This window comes from Hydra vulgaris, chromosome 05 (assembly GCF_038396675.1).
Source record: "Hydra vulgaris chromosome 05, alternate assembly HydraT2T_AEP".
NCBI classification, from domain to species: domain Eukaryota; kingdom Metazoa; phylum Cnidaria; class Hydrozoa; order Anthoathecata; family Hydridae; genus Hydra; species Hydra vulgaris.
This window is the reverse complement of record NC_088924.1, coordinates 37133816-37147803: the sequence shown is the minus strand read 5'-3', so window position 1 is coordinate 37147803 and position 13988 is coordinate 37133816. Positions and strand designations below refer to the sequence as shown.

Sequence of the window (13988 nt, the reverse complement as noted above, 5' to 3'; positions counted from 1 at the left end):
TATATATATATATATATATATAATAAATGTCAAACATGAGAAAAGAACAATTTTTTAGAGTGGAGGTTCAAAACCAAAGGATTAATAGAATGCCGTAAAAATAAAAATAAAACAAAATCGTTTTTTATAAAAATTTTCCTGCTTCCTTAACACTTTGGTTTATAGTAACGCACTAGAGTATGTAAACGAGAAGGAGTGTGTTGGAAAACTACAATTCACATTTTATCATTAAAAAATTGTCTTCTCTTCAATTTGTATATATAATGCGTTACAGATCGTTGCAAATTTATCATTTTATTGCTAAGACTTATGCATTTTACTATCAAAAACTTTTTCACATTTATTTTTGCGTTTAGCTTTAATAATTTAAGATCTGTTGGAAGATAAGTACAAATTTATACAAATTAACTTCATTTTTTAAATGATCTATTAGAATGAAGATTTGGGCAAAACTGTCAAATAAGTAATTCAAGATTCCTTGTCAGTTTTAAAGATGTTTTATTCAGTGAGAGAACAATTCAAATAAAAAATTTAATAAAAAGTATTTATAATTTTAAAAATGATACCAATGCTGTTAAATATAAGAAGAATATTATATCCTTGATGGAGCAGATCCAAGAAAAAGATTTTGGTTGTGTGAGTTTATTAGATGATTCTTTCTTTTGATTGTGTAAGTTTATTAGATGATTCTTGAATTGCCAGTTATATTGCAGGTATTATTGTTAAAAAATTGATTAAGAAGTTTGAAATTTGTAGCAAATTGCTTTGTACTCAAGATTATCAACAAGAGTCAACTGATTCAATTATTTAAATACATTGTCCAGAGCTATATATGTTAAATCACTGTAGCATACAGTGATCTAGCATAGCAAAACATTCTCAGTTTTACTATTCTAGATTACCTACTTGATATTTTTTATTAAAGTTAGTTCTTGGCGGAAGATTTTATATTTATGTTTATATTTATGTTCAAATTGTTAAAATTACTATGCACAATGTTTTTTTTAAATATTCATTTTTATAAGACCAAAAATTGAATCAGTCATTCAACAGGCACAACTCAGAAAAAAGTTACACTTTGTTTCTGTTGCATGTTTAAAACCTTCTAAAACAAAAATAAATAACACGTTCCATAAATGGTTTCACTTCCATGAAATTATTTATTACTATTTCGCAAAAACACCAGTTAAAATACTGATAGTTTTATTTATGTTATACTAAATTTTCATAAAGAATATGAAACTAGTGATAAAACCACACGACATTTAAATTTGAATATAAAACCTCAAAAAACACGTCTTAAACTTAAGTAAAACTGCCTAGGAAATAAATATGTATTCAGTTTACGCCTGGATCATGACAAACACGTGTAATAAAAACTAGTTTGAACTGGCCTTAAAAATTAGAAAAAATCATATCAGTCACTGATAAAAACAAAAACTTTCAGGTCTATCAGACTTTGAAGAATTATCAACCAAATTGTCAATCAAAAAAAATCTCATAGATCTTGATTTGTCGAAAGTTAGCTTTTAATTTATTCCTCAACATAGTATAAAACTTATAAAGGAATATTGAAATTATGATAAAACAGCTGTTAAAAAAAGCGCTGTTAAAATGACTACAAACCACACTAGAATTGAACTGTTTTAAGCGTGATTTGTAAAATAATTCCCACTAACCCTTTTATTAAGATATGCCACTTCCCATTTATTAGGTTAGGACTAAAATTCCCATCTTACCCCCCTTACAATTGACACATAACAGTAATTGTTTTGAGATCAGGCTTTCGTATGAAAAACAAATTTTGATTACTTGTTTAGAGGAGAATTATTATGTTTAATAAGTGAGAACTCAAAAATTGAAATTCATGTACTGATTTTTCATTGTTATCCCGAGCACAATCCTATTAGTTTAACTAAAACGTTTATGAAAGACATTTAAAAGAAATGAAATGAAATAGGTCGACAAAGATGGAGATTTATAAATTGTCACAAGAAATGGTTTAAAAGGAATTTATTGCAAATAAACCTTAACAGTAAGATTGGATGAAAAATTTTCAACGAAATGCACTATTAAAACCATTTTAAGTTCTCTTAGTTAGGTCTCAGAAAAGAAGATCCTTAGAAATTACTGAAAACTTAAGAGTTACCACTGAAAGCCTGATTCTCGCATTTATACTTATAAAACAAAGAAGGATAACTAAAAGATGCCCAAGTTTTAAAACATTTGATGGAAAGTAACTTCTCGAAGAAAAACCCCTGAAACTTTGTTAAATCCAATCAGGATTCGACTGAAAATCTAAATGCTGAAAATATAGCGCAAAATATTGCCTGAAATTGTGTAAAATTATCTTCAAAATAATTACAACAACAATTTTGTTATGAGTGGGATAGAGGATTGTTTTTTTTTGAAAAAATATGTTCTAGGGGGTTAAACCTTAGAAACAAGTATTTAGGAAATTAATGTTCAAAAAAAGGTTACAGGGTAAGAAAGTAACTGAATAATAGGTCAAATTTGAAAAAGTAGGCTTATATGACCCCATTCTACCCTATTTAAGAATTTTTTTATCAAAACCAAAAATCTAAATGTCAATTATATCTTGAAAAAACTTACGAAACCTATAAAAATTTACATGTAACACTTATTTAACAAAGCAAAAAGAACCATTTTTCTAAAGACTTTTCTACTTACAGCAATATTGTGAGGGCTGCATGGAAGGGTATTAGGGGTAAATTAATTATGTAAACAACTTTTTGGTGATTTTTACCTCTCCCCTCCTCCATGTCAACAACTCGCCATACTTCCAGAGACTCCCTATAAAATATGCAAACATTTGATTACCCAACCCCCATGTTCCTAAAGGGAAAATAAAATAAAAAACATCCTTTTTACCCTCTTTTTAGGTAATTAAATTTATTAAAAGAAATAACATTGTTGATGTCTACTTTTTTTGACCTCCCCTTCCACTTTGTTAGCAATTGTTCAAAATTTTCAGACCCTCTTCCCCCTATTTTGTTGACGTAATTAATGGATATCCCTTAAATGTCTTTTGAAAATACATTCGGAAGATATCTTATATCCAACTCGTGTATCTTGAAACAACACCATTTCACATGATCCAGTTAAATTTTACATGATAGTTAAATCTAATTACTATAATTTAATTACTATAATTTGCCTAACTGCAAAAATAAATTTCTTCATCCCATAAGTATATATAAGTATACCCATAAATTCCATAAGTATTTAAAAACACCAAACATTGAATCCATATTCATTAAACCTACTGACAAAAGTTACTTTCTCTATATGATAGCAAGACAACTGGTCCAAACAACATTCCAACCTTTATTCTTATACTTCATGCTTACCATATTCATGCAATACTTTCTAAATTGTCTCTCATTTGTTACTAATATATTCGCTATTATTTCAAAAGCTACATCTGTTAAACCAACCCATTAATAGGACTCAAAACATGGCAGCAATAACTATAAAACATTTTTATTAAACTTCAGCAAAGTTCTTGTAAAATTAATGTATTCATGTATCTACCACTTTCTTGATAACTATAAGTGTTTTTATGGCATTCAGAATGGATTTTGAAAAAAAGGATGTTTCCTATTATATCGTATAATCAGTAAACAAAGTGAATCAGTAAGAATAACAAAATTATCTCCTTTACAATCTAATATTCAAATTAGGTTTTCTGTAGAAAAAATTCTAAAATTTTAAAGTTTTGTCTTTATTGCTGTCTTTTTGTGTTTCATTTACTTCAATTTATTTATTAAATTTTTTATTAAAATAAATAATACACATAAATAAACTCAAAACACTGAAAATGTTAACTAGCACCCTTCATTTATCAACACTGTCAAATATGACAAACTCTATGAATCTTGTCGTAAATTATTAATAATTATGTTTATAATTATACTTAATGTTATAGTTACCAAATATAACAAAATTTACTTTTGTTTTATAAATTGTTAAAAATTATAATAAAAAATCATCTATAAGTTATTTGTAATATTACTCATTACATATTGTGATTATTTTTTTCAATAGTTCCTATAATTTAAGAGTTACATTTTTTAACTTTCTTTATTCTCTTATCTTGATTTTTGTTAGTTTCCCATGTTTATCTTGATTTTTGTTTCCTCTTTTTATCTTGATTTTTGTTAGTTTCCTCTGTCTATCTTGATTTTTTGTTTTGTTTTTTAGTTCTTTATTTTAAAATCTCAGTATGTTTTACATAAAATATATCTATAATTTTATAAGCTGTCACTACATTAAAAAGTTTATACCTAAAAAAGTGATAACAAACCTTACTTATGTAAGTTTCTAGGCTATAATTGTAAACTTCAACGCTATATAATTACAAAAATAAAATAAAAAATTTTAAAATCTTACTAAAGATATATACAGAGGCAATCAGCTCCTCCTATTTAATTCGCAGAAAAACCCAGATCAAAATCCAAGAATATATATATATATATATATATATATATATATATATATATATATATATATATATATATATATATATATATATATATATATATATATATATATATATATATATATATATATGTATATATAGGTATTGTGGTTTATCCTCCTCCGGCTAATTGCCATATAGAGGCCACATTACCAAGGACCGCAAAGACAAATTCGGCTCCAAACGGAGTTTCATGACCCGCTCTACGGACCAAGAGTTAAGTGATTTTAGGAAGAACGAAGATATGTTAAAGTGAAAGATAGAAGTAGTCGATTTAGAAAGATAGCATAAAGACAGCGGACAGAATTGCACGCGATATTAGAAGGTGCAATAAAAATTTGTTCGCAAATTAAATATTTATTAATACGGAATATATATATATATATATATATATATATATATATATATATATATATATATATATATATATATATATATATATATATATATATATATATATATATATTTATACATATATATATATATATATATAGGTATGTGAAAATCGCGATTTACGGAACCGATTTTTATGCTAAAATTTTGGTTCTCGTTTTTTTAACTCATTTTTAGGCAGCGTGAGACAGACGTAGTTTTGTGGAGTTTCTTTTTAGAAACATATATACACATAGATACTTTTTGGAAAGAAGAAAAGCTAATCTTGATTTTTTAAAAACTTTTATGCATGGTTACTAAACATTTTATTGGATATTTTGCTCCTGAATATTAGGTTAATGTTCTCTCATGAATTTGTGGTCAAAGTAATGTAGAGTCCGCTTTATTTATTATTTAAATAGTTTATTTCATGCATTTTCTATTTACTCGCCAAATTTCAACAAAAAATAATTATAAGCAATTAGTTTAATTAGTGCTATACCAAGTATACCACTTTTTCAGGTAACCTTAGGCAAACGGTTTTTTGAGGTGGTTCTTTTTAGAAACATATAAACCTTGACAACTTTTGAAAAGAAGAAAGATTTGGCTTGATTTTTATATAACTATTGTGTATTGCTGTATTTTTTATGGAGTATTTTGCTGAGAATTTTGCATGAAAATTTGGTTGATGTTGTCACTTGGATTTGTAGTCGAAGAAATGTAGAGTCCGCTTTTTTATTATTAAAATAGTTTGCTTCATGCATTTTCTATGAACATGCCAAATTTCAACGAAAAATGATTATAAGCAATTAGTCTAATTGGTGGTGGACATTAGGTACCTAATTTCGGTTTTTCGGGTTTTTTTTTTGTTTTTGTTAAGCGAAATCCGGTTGGGGCCAAAATCCGGATAAGGGGGCGATTCAAATAAAAATCTTATTTTGAATTATTTTGATTTATATTATTAGATTTAATTTAATAAGGACAAGCTTAATAAAACTGTTTTAGATGCACTAACAGGTAGTAAGTTCAATTCAAATTTTTGTTCAAGTGGATATATGTTTATAAAAAGAACCACCTCAAAAAAACACTTAAAAAACTTAAGGTAATGTTTTTTACTTATTGTATACTATCTTTATCTGTGCTTATTGTTTACATAAGTTTATAACTATTCCTAATGTCATCTTGTTGCTTATAAATATATTATCTTTATATTTTAATAGTTATATTTTATTTTCATTTTGTTGGCATAGTTGTTTCACCTTAAGCAGAACAGTTTTGACGATTGTTACATTTGTAACTTACTGTCGATAATTTCAAATTATTTAGTGTACAATTTTTTTTGTTACTTTTAGTCGAATCTACACAGCCTATTGCTGGTAAGTTTGTATCAGTTTGTATATGTCAATTATTATAAAATTTGCTAAAACTTTTTAATCTGTGAATAGATTTTAAAGATTACTAATTTCAAAGTCATTATTTGCAATATTTATTTTTTATTACAAATTTTGAATTTTAGTTACATCTTTGTCTTCTACGAATCGTAAGTTTACCAATTTTTACCTTTTAATATGTGTATATATTTTCGACGCCTGAGATATAAATTTTTTATTAAATATTTTTTAACCTTAGTTCTTTCTACATCTGCTATAAGTGGTATGTTTACAAATTTTTACTTTTCAATATGTTTATGCATATCTTGGAAATTGCAGTATTTATTTTTAATTACAACTTTGAAACCATTAGCTACATCTTCAGCGACTACTATGACTAGTAAGTTTAAAAACTATTAATTGCAAACATGTACACTCTTTTCTTATCAATTGGAAATTTTATAAAAACTTTTTTTATCTTTAGTTCCATGTGCACAACTTTCTGCTTGTAAATTTATGATTTAGAAATGTTTCTGAATGATTATTGAATTTATGTTTCTATTTATATACACTATTTAATGCATTAGTATAGTGTTATCCCTCATAGTGCAGTAGAAAAAATTTTTTACTTTCGTTAACATTTTTTAAGCTATCATTGAATAATACCTTGTTCATATTAATTATTAATATTATTAAATATTAATATTATTCAGTCTATCACTTTCACAATTAAATCTTAAATATTTATTTCTAGTAAAATAATCTTAAATAATTATTTCTTAGTAAAAACCTTATTTCTTAGTAAAAACCTAGTAAAAAGATAATTTTAAATACTTATTTCTCTTTTTCAATAAACTCAATTTAAAACCTATTTTCAAATATCTTTTAAATTTTTTTTTAGGTTGGATAAGACTGGGCGAGTGGAGGAGGGATGCGTTGGTTGTGGCACATGTCCCACCTCTAATGTCAATTTATGCACCACTTGTATATGCTGTAAAATAAGAGAATGTAATTTAAACTTTTTAGCATAAATATAATCAATGTTTTTTAGGTTAACATATTTATAAGAAAGTAACATTTCACTACGAGGGTGTTAAAACATAACAAATACATCCACACTTTAATCTAAAATAGACCACTAATATTTGGAAATGGAATGGAAGCAAATTTGATTAACTTTCTATGTATAAAGATAACAAATTTTATCAGAAAAACACTTTTTCATGAGAAAAACTTGTATTTTTTTTAAGGTTATGATGGTGTTCCGGTACCATCTCTGGCCCCCTAGACACCCCTTTTTTTTATAGAGTTATGTGAACTTGTAACCTACTCTTACATCTATCTTTTGATACCAAGGTATAGGCATTTGGATAAGATTTGACAAAGTTATAACATTTTCAGTAAAAAAAAAAAAAATTTTGGAACCAGTTACTTCAATAAATCCAAATCGAAAATTTGCTACTAAAACATCATAACATTTTTTAAATTATTTGTTTTTAATAATTTTTCACCATTAAAATACTGTATTGAAGGGCTTTCAAATGATATATAACATTCTAGTATATGCTCAATTAAAAAAAATCAGTCCACGTACCTAACATATATATGTATATATATATATATATATATATATATATATATATATATATATATATATATATATATATATATATGTATTTTTGTATATATATATATATATGTATATTTTGTTATATATATATATATATATATATATATATATATATATATATATATGTATATATATATATATATATGTATATATATATATATATATATATATATATATATATGTATATATATATATATATATGTATATATATGTATATATATATATATGTATATATATATATGTATATATATATATATATATATATATATATATATATATATATATATATATATATATATATATATATATATATATATATATATATATATAAATCAACCATATAAAACAACAAAACCTAATACAAATAAAAGAAATCCGTTAAATAAAAAACGAAACAAAAAAAAAAAAAACTAACTAATTGTTGTTGTTGTAGCTTCAGTTGATAAGGTTAGAGCTTCTGTTGTTGTTGGAGCTTCAGTTGTTGCAGTTGTAGCTTCAGTAGTTGTGGTTGGAGCCTCAGTTGTTGTCGTTATTGTTGCTTCAGTTGTTGTTGTTGTATCTTCAGTTGTTGTCGTTATGGCTTCAGTTGTTGTTGTTGTCTCGGTTGTTGTTGTCGGATCACCCGTAACTACAACTTCACTGTATGAAGAGGTTATAGTAATATTTGCAGTAACAGTTTTAACAAATGTGGAAAAAGATTCTCCTGTTGCTAGAGGAGGATTAGAAGGTTCAGGAACTATAAGAGGTAAAATTTTGTTATTAAAATAGAAATAATTATTTAGCTTTAAAATATATAAATTCATTTATAATTCATTAAACTATTAAATTTTTGATTATGCTTAGTTTTGAGAAATTTTAAAACCTTATAAAATTTATAAAACGTTAATTTGCAATCTTTATTCCCACTTTAACTTTATTTTTGAAAAACTTATATGTTAAATAATTCATTTTTTTCTAGAAATAATTATTAAAAACAATTTATTACAAAAAAAAAAAAAATTTTTAAATTTTGAGTCACTTTTTTTCTTTAATACTAATAGTTTCAGGCAAATAAATATAAATTGCATTGATAAATAGAAACTGCACTAATAAATAGAACTGCACTAATAAATAGAACTGCACTGATAAATAGAACAGTTACTCGGTGCGGTTCTACAAAATCCATAACACTTTCACATATTTATCTTAAAACTGTTTATATACAACAAGTTCTTTAACTAAATCTTGATGGAAAATCTAGTAAAATCTTTTATTTATAATTAACAAGAGAGTACCACAAATATCGATCTTAGGTTCCATACTACTTTTTATATTTCTTTTGCATTTATTTTATATGTTCGACATTCCTTTTTTTTATTAATTAATAACCTTTTCTCACAACTAAAGAAGATCATTTGTTGATGATGCACTCATACATTCCAGTATTGATAATATCAGCACCTTTGAATTGCAATAAACAGAGCACCGATCATAAATGATCTCTTTGGTTTGTCTGTCTCATTTGTCTAATGTTAAGATATTAGTTGTTTTTTTATTTGAATACTCAAAATTTCTAAAGCAGTAAAAAGATAATAGTTAGAAAGAATATAAAATCTTTGTATTAGAATCTAAAAAAAAAAAAGAAGAAATAAGCTAGCATCCCTGCATAAATCTAAAAGATAACATAAAAAGAACATTTTTTAATAAAATGACAATAGACATCAACCCAAGAACCATAACAATGTAAATCATCAGTTTTAAGATGATTTTATAAAGTATGGTAAATAGGGATGAAGAAAAAAAAAGACTTGTGAGACTCATGCATTGTTTGATTTAATACTAACAAGCAAAAAGAAAAAAACTGATTTCAATTGAGCTTAATAATAATAAATATAAGTTTCTGATTTACTTGGATCAATTTTAACAATTGTCAAAAATTAAAATGGTAGTGAAATAGTGCTGAGAAAAAACATATAAAAGTATAAAATAGTCAGAATAATTTAAAACAATGATATAAACAATGAACAAAATATTTCAAAACAATTAATTATTATTATATGCCCAGTATAATATATAAATAAAAAAATATAAACTAAGAAAATACCATCAACACTAACATCTGATGAACAACAGTCTAAACAACTATCCTCACAAAGAGTAAGTATGTCTGGTGAAATTTGTAAGAAAAAGGATAGCACGGATAAAGATTACATAGAAGTTTGTATGGATAAAGATTACATAGAAATCCCCATGGATAAAGATTAAATTTAAAGCAAAAAATGTTGAAAAAAAATTTCTACAATTTGTTGCTAATGAAAAATGTCTTTTAAGTTGAATATTTTTTTGTTTGCTTTAGTTATAATTGATTTAAAGCATTAGAGTAAACTTGATTTAAACATGAGTACCTGACACCTTAAGTAACCATGCAGTCTTAACTCTGTGGCCTAAAGTTGTAACATAATGTGTCCTTAACAATCCACACAAACATCGGCTACATGTAAAAATAAAGATCACGTTACTGTTTAGCAAACATGTTACGTATTCCAAAAACAAAATAGACCCAGATATGCACAGTGAAATATACATAAATCAACTTAGATTTAGGGAGGAAGTTTAAAGTCTAGAATTAAAGTTTAGCATTTATAGTTAAGTACATCATCTTGATTACGTCTCCGGATGATAAAGTAGCATTCTGCCATAGGTCAACTCTTTAGGGAGGAGGAAGCCATTGGCGGCAGCCTTCCCTTCGACTGTGGCCACATATTTATATATATATATATATATATATATATATATATATATATATATATATATATATATATATATATATATATATATATATAAATATGTAAGAATAATTGAATTAAAAACAACAACATCCTGTAATATATATATATATATATATATATATATATATATATATATATATATATATATATATATATATATATATATATATATATATATAGGGTTCCCATTCTTCTCTTTTTTGCGTAGGAGAGTGCGGCGCTAAACTAATTCTTTTTTGCGTAGAGAGTGCGGCGCTAACTCTTTAGGGAGGAGGAAGCCATTGGCGGCAGCCTTCCCTTCGACTGTGGCCACATATTTATATATATATATATATATATATATATATATATATATATATATATATATATATATATATATATATATATATATAAATATGTAAGAATAATTGAATAAAAACAACAACATCCTGTAATATATATATATATATATATATATATATATATATATATATATATATATATATATATATATATATATATATATATATATATATATATATATATATAGGGTTCCCATTCTTCTCTTTTTTGCGTAGGAGAGTGCGACGCTAAACTAATTAAAATTGAAGTTTTTACAGCGTTCTCCTACAGAAAAAAGAGGAGAATGGGAATCCTATATATATAAGACTTTTACTAGTGAATAAAAATGTAATGTGTAATTTGTTACAAGGAGTAAAAATTTATCATTAGTAAAAATCTTAGGAGAAAAAATCTGATAATTTACCAGAATTTAAATAAGTAAAAAAATCTCCATATTATGGCTTGATTTGATTTTGGCACGTTTAATTTTTGTAAAAGTTTTTATTATTGAAAAATTTTGATTCATGACGACATCAAAATAAACTAATTTTATTAATTCTTATATATAATGAGTATTACAGGATGTTGTTGTTTTTAATTCAATTATTCTTACAATATTTAATGATTAAAGTTAAGAGTTTAATGTTTTGTTTATAAAAAAAAAGTTTTAACATGATGGATGGGTGACAGAATATCAAATTAATATATTATGCATTACTGATTCTTGATTTACTCCCTGCTAGAAAAAGAAATCTGTAGTAATTGTTTTGACCCCTCTATTGCCCAATAAGTCTTTGTTATACTAATAGCAGAGTCTTTAAGTTTTTAACCTGCCAAACTTTTAGAATCTCATTTTGAGTGCAACAACTCAATTTTTTTTTTTAATTGGAGTTTAACTTCTGTTTCTTTTACTGCTAAATTGTTTATCATAATAACTAAAAAGTTCATGAGTTAGATAAAGGTAGTGAGGCTATAATTTTTAGCATATCAAAGGCCTAAAACAGATGAGATTTATAAAAAAGGTAAAAAAATGGAAATTAAAGCAAGAAAAATGATGACCATCAATAAGATAAGCAACCTTAGAGGATGCTGATATTTTTTTAAATCGGATATATGGTTTCTTTAAAAGGTCTGTGAATAGTAAAAAAAATTTCATTAGACACTGTAACTCAGAGTCAATGACTCAATAAGAGTATTGCCATTCATCAACACAAGAATAATACGATTACTGAGAAAATCATCAGAAGTCATAATCAAGAAAAATTTACCACCTATGTAAAGAGTGGTGGTAAATTTTTAATTTACCACCACTCTTTACATTTATCACTGTGCAATGTTGTTCTATTCAGAATGGTTCTTCCAACGATACCCTTGCTCTATTAGGCAAAACCATAAAAAATTAATTGAAACTGCTCTAGTTGATTGCATTTTTCAAACTGCTCTAGTTGATTCCATTCCAAACTTTCTAGCATTAAAAATGTAATTGAAACTGCTCTAGTTGATTTCATTGATGTTCAAGGTATACCTTGAACATCAATGAAATTTGATGCATAGAAATTTCATTTTGTCTGCATGTTTCTCTAAATCAAGCAATTTAGAATTTTTATTATTTCTGTCAACTATATTCTCACTCTAAAACTCTGCACTTTACAATTATAATAATTGTGCATCTAGCATCATTATAATGATAATAACATCATTCTAACATGTAACTCCTAACATGTTTTTAATTTCTTATAATCAAAAGTTAGGAACTTCATTTCAATTTCAATTTCAAACATTTAGTACTTTATATTTATATATTATAATTATTGTTATTAATTTATGTGCTAATGTAGGATACACAAATTTACTTCAATTTTTTAGTTATTTTATTTCAATTTTAAAGTTATTTTATGGTTATTTTAAAGTTATTTTAATCTTAAGAACAATAACAGTATAACAGAAAAAAACAGGTATAAAAAATACTTGTATCTCTTCGTTTGCGATTTGATCCACCTCCAACTGTAAATGGTAAGTTCACATTACTTGGGTTCAACTTCCCAACTAGGTATAATCCATCTGTATGATTTCTTATATCATCCCAAGAGTATGAGCCTGGATCCCTTTCAGGAGGGCATCGCTGACCACGTTTGCAAGCCACCAAAATTATATAATACCTGCAACAGTATAAGTATTTCTTAATACTCTTCATTAAATATATACAATAATTAAAGAAATAAAAATCTATAATAATTGAAAAAAACATTTTTCAATAATAGCGGATTAAAAATAAGTAAAAAAAAACTTTAGAAAAAAACTAAATATTAAATATTTTAATATTTAATATTTTATTTTAAGAAAAGAACTAAATATTTGTTACCACAACAATACTAACATATCAAATGGAAAAAATGTGATTGTCAATTTTATATAATTTTTAATAATTTTATATTTATGATCACTTTTATATTAAATAGAGTTAAAACTATGTAAGAGATTAAATATTAAAAAGATTAAACTATAGCCAATAAAATAATGTAATATTAAAAACTCTTTTAAAAGATGTAACTAGCAATTGTTTTAAATAATAAAAAATAACATTTGAAAACAAATATATTTAAAAAATATTATAAAAAAAACAACAACAAAAAAACATTATTAAACAACTATGATTAAAATAAAAATGAACTTACGAGGCATCACTATAGTTTACTATATTTTTAGAAACGTCGATTACAAAAGATGTTGCAGTTATAATAATAGGACGTTTAGGAGCTAAAAATTATATACAAAGTTAAATAAATAAATATATATATAAGCTATTTTTTTCTTTTAGATTATTACTCTAATAAAAAGGGACCATATAATTGTTAAAGTGGAAACTAAGTAGTGCAGAAGCAGTTTCTAGCCTAAAAGTCTCTACTAGCCTTCAATTGTTGAAATCTGAAACCCCACCTGCATACTCCTTGAGCATTTTTCACAATCTGATGTCAAAGTAAGGCACCTAATACGATAAATTTCAAAAACATATGGTTTTCTTGGGA

The 13988-nt window shown here is 25.2% G+C and overlaps 1 protein-coding gene and 1 long non-coding RNA gene across 5 annotated transcripts in view; one reads left to right on the top strand and one right to left on the bottom strand.

Annotated features, from left to right (window-relative positions):
- Positions 1–13988, bottom strand: part of LOC136080829 (mucin-2-like) — a 93594-nt gene that overhangs the window by 3705 nt on the left and 75901 nt on the right. For all 4 annotated transcript variants that reach the window (XM_065798078.1, XM_065798081.1, XM_065798079.1 and 1 more), the window contains 3 exons: positions 13638–13719; positions 12931–13121; positions 8289–8609 (listed from right to left, as the gene is read on the bottom strand). In XM_065798078.1, coding sequence (XP_065654150.1) covers positions 8289–8609; positions 12931–13121; positions 13638–13719 — 594 coding nt within the window. The remainder of the gene's footprint in view (positions 1–8288; positions 8610–12930; positions 13122–13637; positions 13720–13988) is intronic.
- LOC136080831 (uncharacterized) lies at positions 355–7293 on the top strand. The gene is made up of 5 exons (XR_010638679.1): positions 355–636; positions 6226–6249; positions 6390–6413; positions 6503–6526; positions 7145–7293. It is a non-coding gene; the product is annotated as an uncharacterized LOC136080831 (long non-coding RNA).